This window comes from Vombatus ursinus, unplaced genomic scaffold (genome assembly GCF_900497805.2).
Source record: "Vombatus ursinus unplaced genomic scaffold, bare-nosed wombat genome assembly UNPS02014176.1, whole genome shotgun sequence".
NCBI classification, from domain to species: Eukaryota; Metazoa; Chordata; class Mammalia; order Diprotodontia; family Vombatidae; genus Vombatus; species Vombatus ursinus.
The window spans coordinates 861174-875203 of record NW_020953954.1 but is presented as its reverse complement, the minus strand read 5'-3'; the positions used below and the strand labels follow the sequence as shown (position 1 = coordinate 875203).

The 14030-nt window shown below is 59.1% G+C and overlaps 2 protein-coding genes across 5 annotated transcripts in view; both read right to left on the bottom strand.

Moving 5' to 3' along the window:
- The window catches only part of CD151 (CD151 molecule (Raph blood group)), a 7667-nt gene extending 6678 nt beyond the window's left edge, over positions 1–989 (bottom strand). The window contains exon 1 of the mRNA XM_027860222.1: positions 902–989. The gene's annotated coding sequence lies outside the window, so the exon portion shown is untranslated. The remainder of the gene's footprint in view (positions 1–901) is intronic.
- A 1816-nt stretch (positions 990–2805) lies between these two features.
- The window catches only part of CRACR2B (calcium release activated channel regulator 2B), a 16231-nt gene continuing 5006 nt past the window's right edge, over positions 2806–14030 (bottom strand). For 2 of the 4 annotated variants that reach the window (XM_027860160.1, XM_027860161.1), the window contains exons 2-11: positions 12440–12674; positions 12229–12340; positions 11364–11550; positions 9320–9466; positions 9036–9126; positions 8700–8792; positions 4181–4368; positions 3818–3889; positions 3476–3530; positions 2806–2977 (exon numbers count right to left, since the gene is read on the bottom strand). In XM_027860160.1, the coding sequence (XP_027715961.1) occupies positions 2855–2977; positions 3476–3530; positions 3818–3889; positions 4181–4368; positions 8700–8792; positions 9036–9126; positions 9320–9466; positions 11364–11550; positions 12229–12340; positions 12440–12652 (1281 nt within the window). In that variant the 5' untranslated portion in view covers positions 12653–12674 and the 3' untranslated portion in view covers positions 2806–2854. The remainder of the gene's footprint in view (positions 2978–3475; positions 3531–3817; positions 3890–4180; positions 4369–8699; positions 8793–9035; positions 9127–9319; positions 9467–11363; positions 11551–12228; positions 12341–12439; positions 12675–14030) is intronic. The other 2 variants (XM_027860163.1, XM_027860162.1) reach the window with 2 other exon arrangements.

The following is a 14030-nucleotide window of genomic DNA, read 5'->3' as shown; positions in this document are numbered from 1 at the left end:
ACACACACACGCTCCCCTCCAATCCACACACACACACACACACACACACACACACACACACACACACACACGCGTGCTCCCCTCCAATCCTGTGGCCTAGATCATTCACTGGAGAAGACCACAGCAGTCACTCCAGGCTGCCCATATGCTGGGGCAAACCCAGGCTGCCAGGTGGAGGAAGCCCAGGTGAGTGGGAGGACCCCCCCCCCCCCCCCCCGCCCCACCTCTAGCCCAACCATGATCTCATCATTCACATCCCAGCCCCCCAAAGCTACAGAAAGTCTCAGCCAATGGGAAGGTGGGAAATATTAAAAGCCCTCCCCCCACCTTTGCCAGGGAAAGAGCTGCAGTCAGGGAGGACTTCCTGGTAGAGGAGGCCCTGACTGAGCAAACTCAACCCTCATCCTGGAGGCACGGAGATGGCTACAATGGCACCCCACCACTCCTGCCTCTCCCTCACACACACACACACAAACTACAAAGCCCCACTTCCCCGGTGGAACAGATGTTTCACTGGAGGAGGCCCCCTTCCACTCCGCAAGCGCGGCCGCCATAGCCCTGGAAGGGAAACTGAGGCAGGAAGGGCCGGGACACTGGGGTGGGGGGGGGGAGGTGCCTTGGGGGCCGGGGGCCCAGGGATCCTCTCTTAGGCCACAGCAGGTGGGGAGGCCAGGGACCAGGCCTTAATCTTCTCTCGATCCCCTCTACTGGTCAGCCCAGCCCTGGCTAAGAGGAGGTTCCAGACCGGGGGGGGGGGGGGGGCCGAAGGGGGGGGAATGGAGCGCAGCCCGCGGCCGGGCAGGGGAAGGACCGGACCACCGGGACCCCAGAGCCCGCCCCTGGCCCCCCTAAACCCCCCACCCCACCCCGGCGAGGCCAGGGGGTCCAGTCTCTCACCGACCTGCGTGCGGCGCGGAGGAGGAGGCGGCTCCAGCGGACGGATAGGAGGACTGGGCGGAATGTGAGGCCTCGGGCCCAGGCCCCAGACAGACCCCGCCCCGACGGGCCCCGCCCCGGCCGGACCCCGCCCCGACGGACCCAGGCCCGGCCCAGCCCGCGGTGGGCGGACGCTCTACCCGGCAGACGCGCAGCTCTCTGTCTGCCGATCTCGCCCTCCCGCCCCGCGAAGGGGCACCAGGACCCCCAGGGCCGCCCCGACACCCCCGGCCGAGGCAGTCTGGGAACTCCGCCCTGAGAAGGCCAAGGGAGGCCGCAGCTGGCGGCCCGAGCAGAGCGAAGGAGGCTGGTGGGCACGGCGGCCTCTTGGGGGGGGGTGCCTCTCCCACCCCCTAGCTGGAGCGTTCTCGGCCAACGACCCTGCTGCCTCAGTGGGCCCGGCCCTCACCCCTCCCTGCGCAAGGGTGGGGGCAGGAGGACCGGGAGAAGCCACTGGGTGGGGTGGGGCTCCCAGGCGACCCACCCCCCAACAACCCGGGGAGAGCCTGGCCTGGGCTTTGCCCGGGGGGCTTCAATGGAAGGGTCACACGCCCCCATTCGTGTGCCCCCGGGACTTGGATTCCTGTGCCCTGTGGGGTGGCTCGATGGAAGGGCCACCCCCAGATCCCTGTGCCCCGGAGGTCCAGAGGGGCTGGCCACCGCCTGCCTTCTGGCCTCTGCCCCCTAGTGCCAAGCAGAACCAGGTTGCTCCCTCCTGGGCGGCTTCCATGCTGACTCCACTCAGACCAAGTCATTCCACCTCTGGGAAGGTTGTAAACCGAGGCGGCGGGAAGAGTCTGGACTTGGAGTCAGAGGGCCTGGGTTCAAAGAGCCGCCCTGCCTGCCTCCTCCTGCCAGTATGCACGCTACGTGGCATACAGTAGGCGCTCAATACGTGTTTATTGACTGCTGGATGGGTGAGTCAGCTCCATGCCCCCCAAGTGGTTTGTGCTAGGGGAGGCTATTTGGGAGGCAGCTGGTGGGGAAGGCCCCACCACAGAGGAGATACAGGCGTCTTCCTCTTCCCCAGGTCCTGTGCCTGACACTAGCTTTGGGTACGACACTTCTCCACTGTGAACCTCAGTTTCTTCATCTCTGAAATGGGGTGATACTTGCAATGTCTCCCTCCCTCCCAAGCTATTCTGGGGAGAAAGGCTTTAAAAACCTTTATAGAGGAGTAGCTGGAGTGCCAGGCCCGGAGTCAGGAAGACTCATCTTCCTGAGTTCCAGTCTGGCCCCAGACACTGGCTGAGTGACCTTGGGTAAGTCACTTACCCTCCATTTGCCTCAGTTTCCTCAGCTGTAAAGTGGGGGCAATGACAGCCCCTCCTTCCTCCCAGGGTCGTTGTGAGGATCAAATGAGATAACAATTATAAAGCAGGCGCCTGATGAGAGAGCTTCTCCCTCTCCTCCTATGAGCATTGAGGTGCCCTGAAAAGGGCAGCTCCCAAAGGGGAGGATGTCCGGGCTCGGCGCCCCAGGCCCCACCGCAGGACCCCGCCTCTGACCTGCCAGGAGCCCCTGCATCCCCCCCTCCCCAAGCTCTCCAGCGTTGGAGCCGCCAGCGCCACCTGGCAGGGAGATGAGGCCAAAGTCAGTGGCGGAGGCAGGGCGGGGATCTCTCCGGAGCCTGGTCAGGCCTGGCCCCTCCTGTCCCAGCGCCACCCATGCTCCCGCACCTCTTCCCAGGGGCACAGGTGCCCTCCTGCCACCCAGGGTTGTCCTCATGGACCAGTCTGGACTCATTATGCTTCCCGGGGAGTTTTGTGGCCCAGGCCCCAGAGCAGATATTGGGAAATGCTTTCTGAATGCCCGCCTGCCCCCATCACTTCTCCACACAGTCCCACAAACATGACAAGGGACGCTTGGTGCAGTCAGTGGGTTTATTTGGGAGTGGGGGTGCTTCGATGTGTTCCACTCAGGACAGGACAGAAAAGGGGACGGTGTCGTTGGGGTTTAATCCTTCATCTTGTGGGTTGAGGCCCAGGCCTAATGCAGTCGGGCTTGGGACCAGGAGAGCTGTGGCTTCCTGGGCCAGGAGCTGGGGGGGATGAGAGATTTCAGCCACATGACCCAAGCCTGGCCACAGCCAGAGCCTGGGGGCCTCAGGTGCCTGGGGGGCAACTGGGGCCACCCTAGTTCTTCCTGGCCCAGCCTCACTCCGGCCTCCCCAATCCCTCCCACCCCCTAGGAGCAGGAGCACAGAGAGGAGGGGACAGAATTCCCATTTGTAGCCGCTCCGTTACAGCCGCCGTTGTTAGACCAGCCGCTTTGGACCTGGTCTCACAGCAGGGGCTGGGCAGCCAGGCCCTTGCAGGGAGAACTGGGATGAGAAGGAGAAGGAGGCAGGGAAGGGGTTGCTGCTGGGGCCTCCAGGCTAGCCGGGGCAGTTGCCCCACAGCCTGTATCCAGGACAGGGAGGAGGCCGGCCTGCCTCGGTCAGCTTCCAGTGTCAAAGGCCCGATGCGGGCAAACACAAGCAGGTGCCCAGGGGCAGGCGGGCAGGCGGAGCCAGGGTCTTCCTTCTCCGCCCACTAACCAGTTTCTTGGCCTCGAAGGCATCTCTGTCATCCCGCAGCCTTCTGTTCAGGTCCCTGGTGGGATCAGTAGAGGGGAGAGAACAGGGGGGCATCAGCGGAAGGGGGCACAGTGACCTCAGAGAGTGAGCAAAGTGCTGAAGGATAAAAGAATGTCCTGATGGGGGCTGTTCTGCAGCTAGATATGGGTCAAGGGGGGAATGGGAGCCATTGAGGCTAAAGAGGGAGGGGTGCGAGGAAAACAGAGGTGGAGAGTGTTTCCAAATTTGGGAGATGCCCTGAGCTCGGTCTGAGCGCAGAAGGGGAGGAGGAGGAGCCTGGCCCAGCTTCTGCCCCAAACTCACCTCAGCAGCTCCAGCTGTCGGAGGAGGCTGTGCTTCTCCTTCTGCATGTTCCTGGACACAACAACCACATCCCTGTGGGCCGGGGTGGGGAGATGACTCAGATGTCCCTGACACCCCCCCCAGTGGCCCTGTGACTCATGCCCCTCAAGCCCTGGGGGTCCCCAGACAGCAGGTCATCTCCCGTCTCCCTCACATGCAGAAGCGGAGATGGTTCTCGGCCCCACCTGGCTTCTTTCCAGGGCAAGAAGACAGAGAAAGGCAAAGGGAAACTGAGGCACCAAGCCTCCTGTCCAAGCGGGGGCTGCAGCCCAGGCTCCCCCCACAACCCACAGAGCCAGGGCGGGCAGCCCCCTGCCGCAGCACCTGCGCTTCTGTGCCTTGTCGGTCTGAGTCTCTGCCTGCAGCCGCAGCAGCTGCCCCTGAGCCGCTTCTAGCTGGGCCCGGCTCTGCTCCAGCTGCGTCCGGAGCTCCTCATTGGCCAGCCAGAGCTGGGCGTTCCGCACCTGCATCTCCAGCTGCTCCGAGGTCTGCTGCTGCAGCCGCTGCTCTAGCTGGAAGGAGGCAGGGGGGAGGGAGGAAGGGAGACAGGCCTGGGTGCTCCCTCAGCAGCCCAGTGGCCCAGAGCCCGTGAGGGGACCCGAGGGCCAGAGAAGAAAGGAGGCGGTGTCTCTGCTTATCTGGCACGCGGGGCCTCCCAGCCCCCGTCCTGCCATTGCTGTCCCCATTTTACAGATGGGCAGCCTGAGGCTGACACACCAGGGAGTGTCCGCCTGCCTGCTGGAATCAGGATTTCTGCAGCAGTCCTGGCGATGCCAAGTCCCGCCCTCTTTCCCCTTTAGCACACAGCTTTCAAGAGGCTGCAGCAAGCTAGAAACAGCCAGCTTACTGAGATAGCAAGACATCTGCCCTGAGGCCTGTGCCTCAGCCCAGGTGGATGTAAGGAAGGCCCTGGAGGGCAGAGACAGTCCTGCCTCATCCTAGGACAGTACCCTGCACCAGGAAAACGGGAACAGCTGCGAGTGCCTGTCCTGCTTCACAGAGCCTTCAGGGGGCTGGGCTGGGGGTGAGGAAAGAGCTCCAGTGAGGAGATGCAGGAGGCAGAGGGCAATTGGGCAGGAACAAAAAGGGATGGTTGGTAGAATTCGCTATGGTCCACTGAGACGGAAGGAGACAATGGATGGGGAGCCTAAGCAAGGGACCCCCTGCCTAGACCAGGGGCGGGCCCTAGAGGGGAGACGGACCTTCGGTCACCTGGGCACGTGGTGGAGCAAATGATCATTCCCTGATTTGCCTTAATGATAACTCTGTCCTTCACAATCAGCAAGGGATTTTAATGCCTTCCGCTGTGCGAGGCCCCGTGCTGGGTGCCACAAGGACATACATAAATATAGAGAATCAACATAAAGAAAATAAACACACAGCATATGCTCCAAAGAGGTCCAGACCAGGCAGGAAAGGGCCAGCACATGCATTATTCGCAGCAGCCTTTTTTGTGGTAGCAAATAAGTGGAAACAGGGGGTGCCCACCCCTGCAGGAATGACCACACAACCTCAGGGTGTCATACAGAAACAAATGGTAGACATGAAGAACTCGGAGAAAGTTCCAAAGATGCACCCACACTACACAGAAGTAAAAGCACAATACAGACTACAAAGGCGTGGATGAAAAGAGCCCTCTGAGGAGGCCCTTCTGAGCAGCTCTAATAACCAGTCTCCAGTCCTGGGAAGAGAGGATGATACATGCTCTCCTCTCTGCGGAGGGGGGAGTCTGGGGAGAGGGGCAGGTTGTCTACATTGGCCAATACAGTGGGTCACAGGTTTGTGCTTAAAGATTTCTCTTTGTTGTAAAGGACAGTTCAAGTCTAGGATGGGGGTGGAGGAAGGCTACATCCAGGAATGACTGAAGGAAGGAAGAGGAGGAAGAAGGAGGAGGAAGATGCCAGCAGGGCACTCACCACCTGAATCATGTTTAAACATGATGAAAAGGTGAGAGGAGGAAAGGCACTTGGTTTGGTTCAGATCTACAGGACACAACAGCATGGGAGAAGAGAGGAAGAAGAACATGGAAGAGCTTAGCAGAATGAGCAGGGAGGCTGGATCTGGTTTCCCCAGGCACTTCTCTGTGGGAGGAGGACTGAGAGCAACCAGAGGGTAGGGCTTTCAACCCCACTGCCCACAGAGAAAGAGGAGGGTGATAGAAGGCCAGGATTCCTCCTTGGGGTGTGGGGGACCACGACCCTTGATGACCAGGGAACAGCTAAACTTTTCAATTCTTTTCTGACTCCTTTCTTCTCTGTCAAAGAGAATGTTCCTCAGACTAGACCAGACAGAACATGTCTGTGGTTGTTAGGAACATGGTGATCAGCAAGTAAGGAGAGAATAAGAGAACACCCAGTGCCTTGGATAGATCCAAATGACCAGGCCCAGCTCAAGGCATTGAAAGAGGTGGCCAGTGGGAGGGCTGGGCCTCTTCCTTCCCCCCTCCCATGGAGAATGGGAGAAGTATCACTAGGGGTAGCTAGGTGGCACAGTGGATAGAGCACCAGCCCTGAAGTCAGGAGGCCCTGAGTTCAAATGTGATCTCAGACCAAACACTTGACACTTAATACCTACATGACCCTGGGCAAGTCACTTAACCCCAATTGCCTAAAAAAAATTAAAATTTAAAAAATTAAAAAAAAGAAGAAGTATCACTAGACTGGAGAAGAGCAAATATGGTCCTGACATTCAAAAAAGGAAGAAAGAGTGACATCTACAAAGGTCAGGCTGGGGAGCTTGACTTGGAATCCTGGCAAGATGCTAGAGTGTGTTATTAAAAAGGATGGTTAGTGGACATTTCAAAGAGGAAGCAGCAATCACTAAGAGGTACCCAGGATGGCTTCATGGAGGCCGGGCGATGCCAGAATAACCGGGGTCATCCAAATAATAAAGGAAACAATCCTGTTGACAGTCTCCCTAGAGTCCAACAAAGCACGTCACCCTTTCTCACAACACTGGGGGAGAGAGTGGGAAGGATGTGAGGAGACAATGGCACACTTATGTGAATCCCGGAAGTGGGCACGTGGCCAGATCCAAGGAGAAAGCCCTAATGATTGCATGCCATTATAGAAGGTCGTCTCCAGGGGAGGGCACCAGAGAACAAAGGGTGCTTGGCCTGTGCTTGCATCAGAAGCACACTTGTCTAACCTTCGGAGGAAAACAGGGGCACCCCAGAGGAGGGTAGTCAGGATCCAAAAGCATATTAACAAGAAAGAGCCTTCATCGATCCCCTCGTCCCCCAAGGGCACTGTGGGGTGGGAGAAGATGGCAGAGCATGATGAAACAGTTTTTCTGAAAAAAGAGGGGGGTTGAGTGCAGAGCAAGTCCAATCCAAGTCAACAGAGCCAAGAACATAAATGCCAACTCAGGCCACGTGAAGGGGGCAGAGCTTCTAGGACCAGGGACAGGACGGTCCTCCTGAGTGAGACTCCTCTGGAGGACTATGTCTTGTCAATGTCAAAGGACATTGATGTGCTACAGAGGAGGTAACCAGGATGGGGAAGGGCCTAGATCCTGACTCACAAGATGGGTTAAGGGAACTGAGCGTGGTCAGCTGGAGAAGACTCAGGGTAGACACAATAGCCCCACTTGTCGCCCTCTACACTGTCTGTGTCCCCAGTTTACAGGACTGCTCAGCATCCCTGCCCTGGTTTACCACCTCTGCACCTTTGCCCAGACAATGGCCTTCTCTCCACATGCTAGACTCTGGCTAGGCCCAGTTCAGGTACCCCCTCTTCCAGCAGTGAGAGCCCACGCCCAGAGCTCTGTTTGGGTCTCTGCCCTAGGCTCTGCCCAGTGGGCCAGGTATTAGTTAGGCCTCTGTCCCCCTCCCCTGCCATGCCCCCTACAGGCCATGAACAAAATGGGTCCCCTGGACAGTGGGAGAGTGATACTTGGAACTTTGTATCACTCCCGGCTTTGGTCTTTGATACTTTGCACCTCTGGCTCTGCCTTCCCAGGGAGGCCTGCCCCAGAGCTCTGGAGGCAGGGACTGAGGTGGGTCTGACTGAGCATAGGCCTCCTGATTCTTCCTGCCCCCCCCCCCACTCTCTCACTATCACAAAAAGGAAAGAACATCTGGAGTCAGAAGGCCTGGGTTCAAGCCCAGGCTACAGTATTCAGCAGTGGGTTACACTGGGCCAGTCCCCTTAGCTCTCTAAACCTCAGTTTCCTCCTCTGCAAAGTGGGGATAACAGCCCATGCATAATCCACCTCATTGGTGGCTATTATGAAGAAGCATCTTGGAAAACCTCCAGGGCTACAGATAAGGGGGAGCTGGTCTCCTTGAGCCTAGCATGGTCTTGGAGGAGGGGGTGCCTGAGCTGAGCCGGCCGAGGGAAGGCTCGTCTGGCCCCGGTGTGGAAGGTGGGGCGGCTTGGCCCGTTTAGGTGGAGGCCACGCGGGAGGGGAAGTGAGCAGTAGCAGCAGTGACAGGAGCAGACCAAGCCACAGACTGAAAGGGGGGCTGAGGAAAAGGAGGCCGCACCCGAGGGGGACATTACCCTGTCTTTGTCATGGCCTTTCAGCACAAATGCATTTTCCTTTGGAATCTTCCAAGGGAACGCTGTCTAACTTTGCTGTGGTGGGGAGGGAGTGGGCAGGGCAAGAACGCTAGGGCTCCACTAAAGGCCAGAGGAGGTAGAGGGGGTCACAGGGCGACCTGGAGGGTACAGATGGACATGTTCATGGCGGGGGGGAGATGCTCCACCTGCAGCTAGAAGCCCACGTGAGGGGGCTTCTGGGGAGATGTGCTGGTCCCTGGTACAAGGCCACGACAGGGAGCCTTACGAGCCCCGGGCAGGTCCCCCTGCCCCGCAGCCACCCACATCTCCAGCCCCATCACCTCGCTCTGCCGCCGGCTGGCCTGATCAAGCTCTTGGTCCCTATTCTGCAGTTCTTGCAGGATGTGACTGACCCGGTCTTGACGGGAGGAGTCCTGCGGGGGCAGAGGTAAATGCCACAACCCCTCAAAGCCAGCCCAGGCTGGGGCCTATTTCCCAAAGAAGGAGTTAACCCCTCCCTCCATCTTTCAGTCATCCTGGCCGGCTCCAGGGAAGAGTCCCTGATGTGTGTGAGGTGGTGGGTTCCCCTTTGGTGGCGCTAGCCTGCCCCTGTACCTTCCGAGCAGAAGGCTCGCGGGGGAGGGGGAAGCGGGAAGCGCTGTCGAACATCTCCAGACCTGGTTCTGCAGCCGCTCTCGTTCGGCGCAGATCTGCTGCTCCATTTCCTCATATAGACACCGAACTTCCTTCTCGTGGTCACTCTCTCTCCTGCGGGAGGGTCCTGGGTCAGGCCACTTAACCCCAGCAGCTCATTAGACCCCACCGCCTGACCTACTGGCCTTGGTCACATCCAGAGGCCTCAGCCCAGTGTCCCTTTGTGTGTGCTCAGCCCTGAGGGCTCCTGGAGCTCATCCCCCACACCCCACGCCCATGTACCCGGCCACCCAGCCCCACCTCTCACCTCCACAGGGCCTGCTCCACCATCTCCCTGGCCCGCACTGCCTCCCCCAGGCAGGAGGACACCTGTACCAGTACCTCCTCAAAGCTGCCCAGGAGCTCTGGGTGCTCTCGCCGCAGCTGGGCCCACAGGGCCCGCACCTTATACTGCCTGTAGAAATGAGGGGCAGGGGTCATGGAGAATCCCCTCCCAGGGCTCCCAGACATTCCCCCTCCCTGCCTCAGGAAGAGGGCCTAGGATTTAGGGCTAGAAACCCTGCAGGTGAAGCACCCTGTTTATGCCCAGGCAGGGCTGGACAGGGCTCTCATCCAGCCCAGCCCCTCCCCCAGAAGGTACTTCACAGGCACGAAGTGACCCTAGGACCAAAGAGCCTGCCCAGCATCCAAGCGGCCAGAGGCATGGCCTTCCAGAGCAGTCCCTGCCCCTTCCCCCAGCACCCCAGCTTGTCTGCTCTGGGAGGTCTTTGTGCCGTCCTGTCTAAATGGACCCCTGGCCGGCACCCTCTCCTTGCTCAGGCATCAGGGGCCAACCGAGGAAGGCTGGCTCCCCTCATCCACCAGGCAGGGCTGTGGATAAATGAAGTGTTGGTGGGTGAATGGTTTGGGGCTCAGCCCTGGGATTTTCTTCGAGCACCACCCGGGGGGAAGGCTTGGGTCGGGCACATGGGCAGGAGGATGCATCAGACAAAGGCTTGGCACCTGGAGCTCCCTAACTCTGAGAGCCCCTCTTTGCCTGGAGCAGCCACTCCCCGGGTCTCCAGCCCTTCCTCCATTCTGTTCCCTCTTCTGGACATCATCTCAGGTGTCTGCAGCCTCCCTAAGAGGCCACACCCAGCCCTTTGTGGGCACAATCAGCAGAACAGAGAGGGACCCTCCCCTCCCCAGCCCTGGAGGGTGCCCCCCCAAAAGCCACCTAGAATCACCTCTGCTCTACGTGCCCTCCTCCCATCCCTGCCACCCTGCTGACTTCTGCTGAGCTTCGGGGCCACTAAGACACCCAGATCATTGTTACAGGCTAAACCACACTCTTTAACCAAGTCTCATCTCACATTTGTGGAAGTGATCTAGTGACGGGAAGGGCATCTTTTTCTTTCGGCTCAATACTCTGGTTTGCCAAGATCATTCTAGACCCTGTCACCCACCTGGTCACCTCTCCTGCCCAGCTTTCTTTTATATGCCAATTTGGTAAGCAGGACACCCCAGCCTTCACCCAAGGCACACAGCTCAGGGCCAAGCCCAGATCCCTAGGGCACTCCACTGAAGACGTCTTTCATAAATGTCATCAGCAGACTGACTCTTTCTGGAGGCTGGTCACTCAGACAAACCCGGAAGCTGTCAAGCAGCCTCACCCAGCCCACATCTCTCTGCCTAGAGCCTTCACCTCCATCACGTCATCGAGCCAACCTCCTGTCCTGACTCCATGTCCCCATAGGAGAAACTGAGGCCAAGGCAGGGCTCTGGGCCCTGCTGCCTGTGCATGCGTGTATGTGCACACGTGTATGCGAGCTTGCATGGCAGCCTATGCATGGTGCTTTCTGGGTGCTTGCAATTTGGGCCTAAGGTCTGGCTGGCCTGTATGAAGGAAAAGTTGTGGAAAATCATTCCTGAGCGCTTTTTTTTTTTTTTTTGAGACAATTGGGCTTAAGTGACTTGCCCAGAGTCACACAGCTAGTGAGTGTCATGTGTCTGAGGGCGGATTTGAACTCAGGTCCTCCCAACCCCAGGGCCGGTGCTCTATCCACCGCACCAGCTTGCTGCCCCCTCCCAAGCACTTCTGCAGAAACCACAGACGTTGCTTGAGTGAGCAAGCGCGCTAACGTGTGCATGCATGTGCATGCACACGGAGTGGAAGTGAACTCTCTTGGAGCCTGGACCTGTGGAGAGCGCATGGGCACAGCCCCATGGCCACGGGGGGGGCACCCTGACCACAGCACTCAGCTCCAACCACATGCCCCACACGCACGCCCCATACGTGCACCCACTTACATGCCAGGCACACACAGACACAGGCAGGAAGAGAACCAGTCCCTCCCCATCCGCAGACTCACTCCCCCAGGATATGGGCGGCCCCCAGCTGCTCCATGGCGGCCCAGAAACGGTCTTCCTCTGCCGCAGCTTCTTCCTCCTCGGACGCTCTGGGCCCTGAACCGTCGTCAGGCCAGCCAGACTCAAAGGTCTCCTCCTCAGGCTCCACGGAGGGGGACCCCCCAGGCATGTCCACTCCCACAAATGCTCCTGCAAAGACAGGGTCCAAGGTATCAGCCCAGGGCTGGGTACCCCACTGCTCTCGCTGCCTCCTGCTCCCCAACAAACCCGCCTGCCCAGGCTCCTACTACCGGCTCAGAGGCCACCATTCCCGCTGCCTCCTCACATCCTGCTCCCCCACCCAAGTTTCCTGTTTTCCTGCCCTATCCTCCAGCTAAACTTCTGGGAACAGGAGGAAGTCAGGCCCTTTACCCTGGGGACTGGGTGGATGCCTGAGTCCCCTCCTCAACTTAGTTTTCGGGGTATAGGAGCAGGGCCTCAGCAGTGAGGGACACCAGGCAAGGAGGTGGAGAGTGACTGGTCACCTGAGCTGTGCAGACAGACTGTTTGCTTGTCTCTTTCTCAGAGTCAGGAACTGAGAGACACAATCTCTCCCTCAGGGGCCTCGGGGCTGCCCGAAGCCCAGGCCCTGAGTCAGGTCTGGGATGCTCAGGGCTTCCAGGCTCCCAGTTTACAGCCCATTCTTCACCCCTCATCTGCTTGGCAGGCTCACAGAGACTGAACGAGGGACAGGCTTGCCCTGCTCTGGAGAGGATGCCAGGGGCTGCCCTCCATGTGCCAGGAGTACAACGTGGCTGTCCTCCACACGGATCCCTGGCCATGTGCACACGTGCGTGTGCATGCGCGCTGCACGTACACTTTACTCACCCAAGCCCATGCTGAATTCTCGGGGCGTCAAGAAGCCTGTGTGTGCTTGATCGAGACTCTCAAATACAGATTCTAGCTGCTCTGGGGTCAGCGGGAGCTCATTTTGCAGCCTCTAGAGAGGAGAGGCCAGCACGGTGGGGTAAGAAGGCCAGGAGGGGCTGCAAGGCTTGGGGAGCTGGGCCTGGGGCCAGACTGGGGTCCTAACCCTCACCTGGAGGTCCATTTTGGTGATGAAACCCTTGGCCTCCTTATCACAGAGTAGGAAGAGCTCACGGGCCTTCTCCAGCATTTCCCCGGAATCTGCCATGGTCTCAGTGTCCCCAGCCCCGCCTGAGGGATTGGGAGCCTCCCGGGACAGGTCTCCTTCCTCCTCCTCCTCCTCCTCCTCAGGCCCAGCCCCGGTGGGCTCCCCAGGGCTGGCCATGCTGGGACTCAGCTGTCCCCTGCTGTTCAGATCACAGACACGTCAGTACTGCTCCCCCCACCCCCATGAAACTGTACACACCTTCACTTACACACTCACGACACTCATGATCACACACACTTATCAAAGTCCTAGATGGGACAGGATAGTCTGTTCAAGCCTCACTCTGTTCTTCTCCTCCTCACCTCCCCCTCTCCTTTCTGCCCATCCCAACCCACTTCAAAGTCCACCCACCCCCTGCTCCCAGCCCCCTGGACATTCCCAATTTCCCCCCTCGGAGTTCTTTTGTCCCTGGAGTTGGGGAAACAGTCTGAGGTCCCAGGCCACATTAGAGGCGTCAGATCTGCAAAGGAGGCAGAGACCAGTGGGCCGGGTCAGTCCAGGCCGGCTTCTGGAGCTGGGGGGTTGGGGATGGGCCTTGAACAGGAGCCAGTGAAATTGGAGAAACAGAGACGGGGGAGTGGCAGTCTGAGGAGGCGACGGGGACAAGTGGTTGGGACAGATCCATGAAACAGAGGAGTGGAAATAAGACAGAGAAGGGTCTTGAATGATGAGCTGAGGAGTTTGAATTCTGCCCCTTCTAAGCAATAGAGAGCCTTTGAAGGTTCTTCAATCAGGGACTGATGTGGTGAGAGCTGGGCTTGGCAGTCGTGGGAGGGGAGAGGCTGGAGGCAAGGAGGCCTTCAGAAGGCTCTCACAACTGGCCGGGCAGGAAGCGAAGAATCTCGACCTAAACTGATGGAGTATCGGGGGCAAAGAAGCAAAGTCGGACGACAGTCTGAGAGGAACCCAAGCCTGCTGGCCAGGGTGCCTGGGAGGACCCCCGTGCCCGGTCAGAGGCAGGAAGGAGGAAGATGAGCTGTGCTTGGTCTGGGAAGGCCCCTCCTGCTTCTCCTGCCTCCCGCTTTGGGCTGTGATCTGAACTGGGGAAGAAAGCAGGAGGGGACTGACTCCCAGGCATCAGGAGAGACACCCAGGCCAGCCCGCAGCGGGAGGCAAGCCTGAAAATACGGGAGCAGAGGGAAGCTGGCCGGGGTCTAGGAAGAGACCCAGGAGAAAGGAGGCACCAGGGCCAAGGGCCAAGTGCAGGGCTCAGACGGGGGAGGAGGACAGAGAGGCAACGGGAGCACCCAGACAGCTACGACAACCAGGACCCGACTGCTGCTTGGGAGCAACGTCTGTCTGTGGACTGGCTGTGAACTCTGTGAAGGCACCTGACACACACTCGTCTCCCTTCATCTCTGGTGCCCTCTCAGCAAGAGTGTAGGGCCCTGCGTGCAACAGGGATCAGGAGATATGTAATGGAGGAAGGGAGGAGAGAGGGAGAGAGAGGAGAAAGAGAGAGAGACAGAGAGAGAGGGGGAAGAGAGAAAGAGAG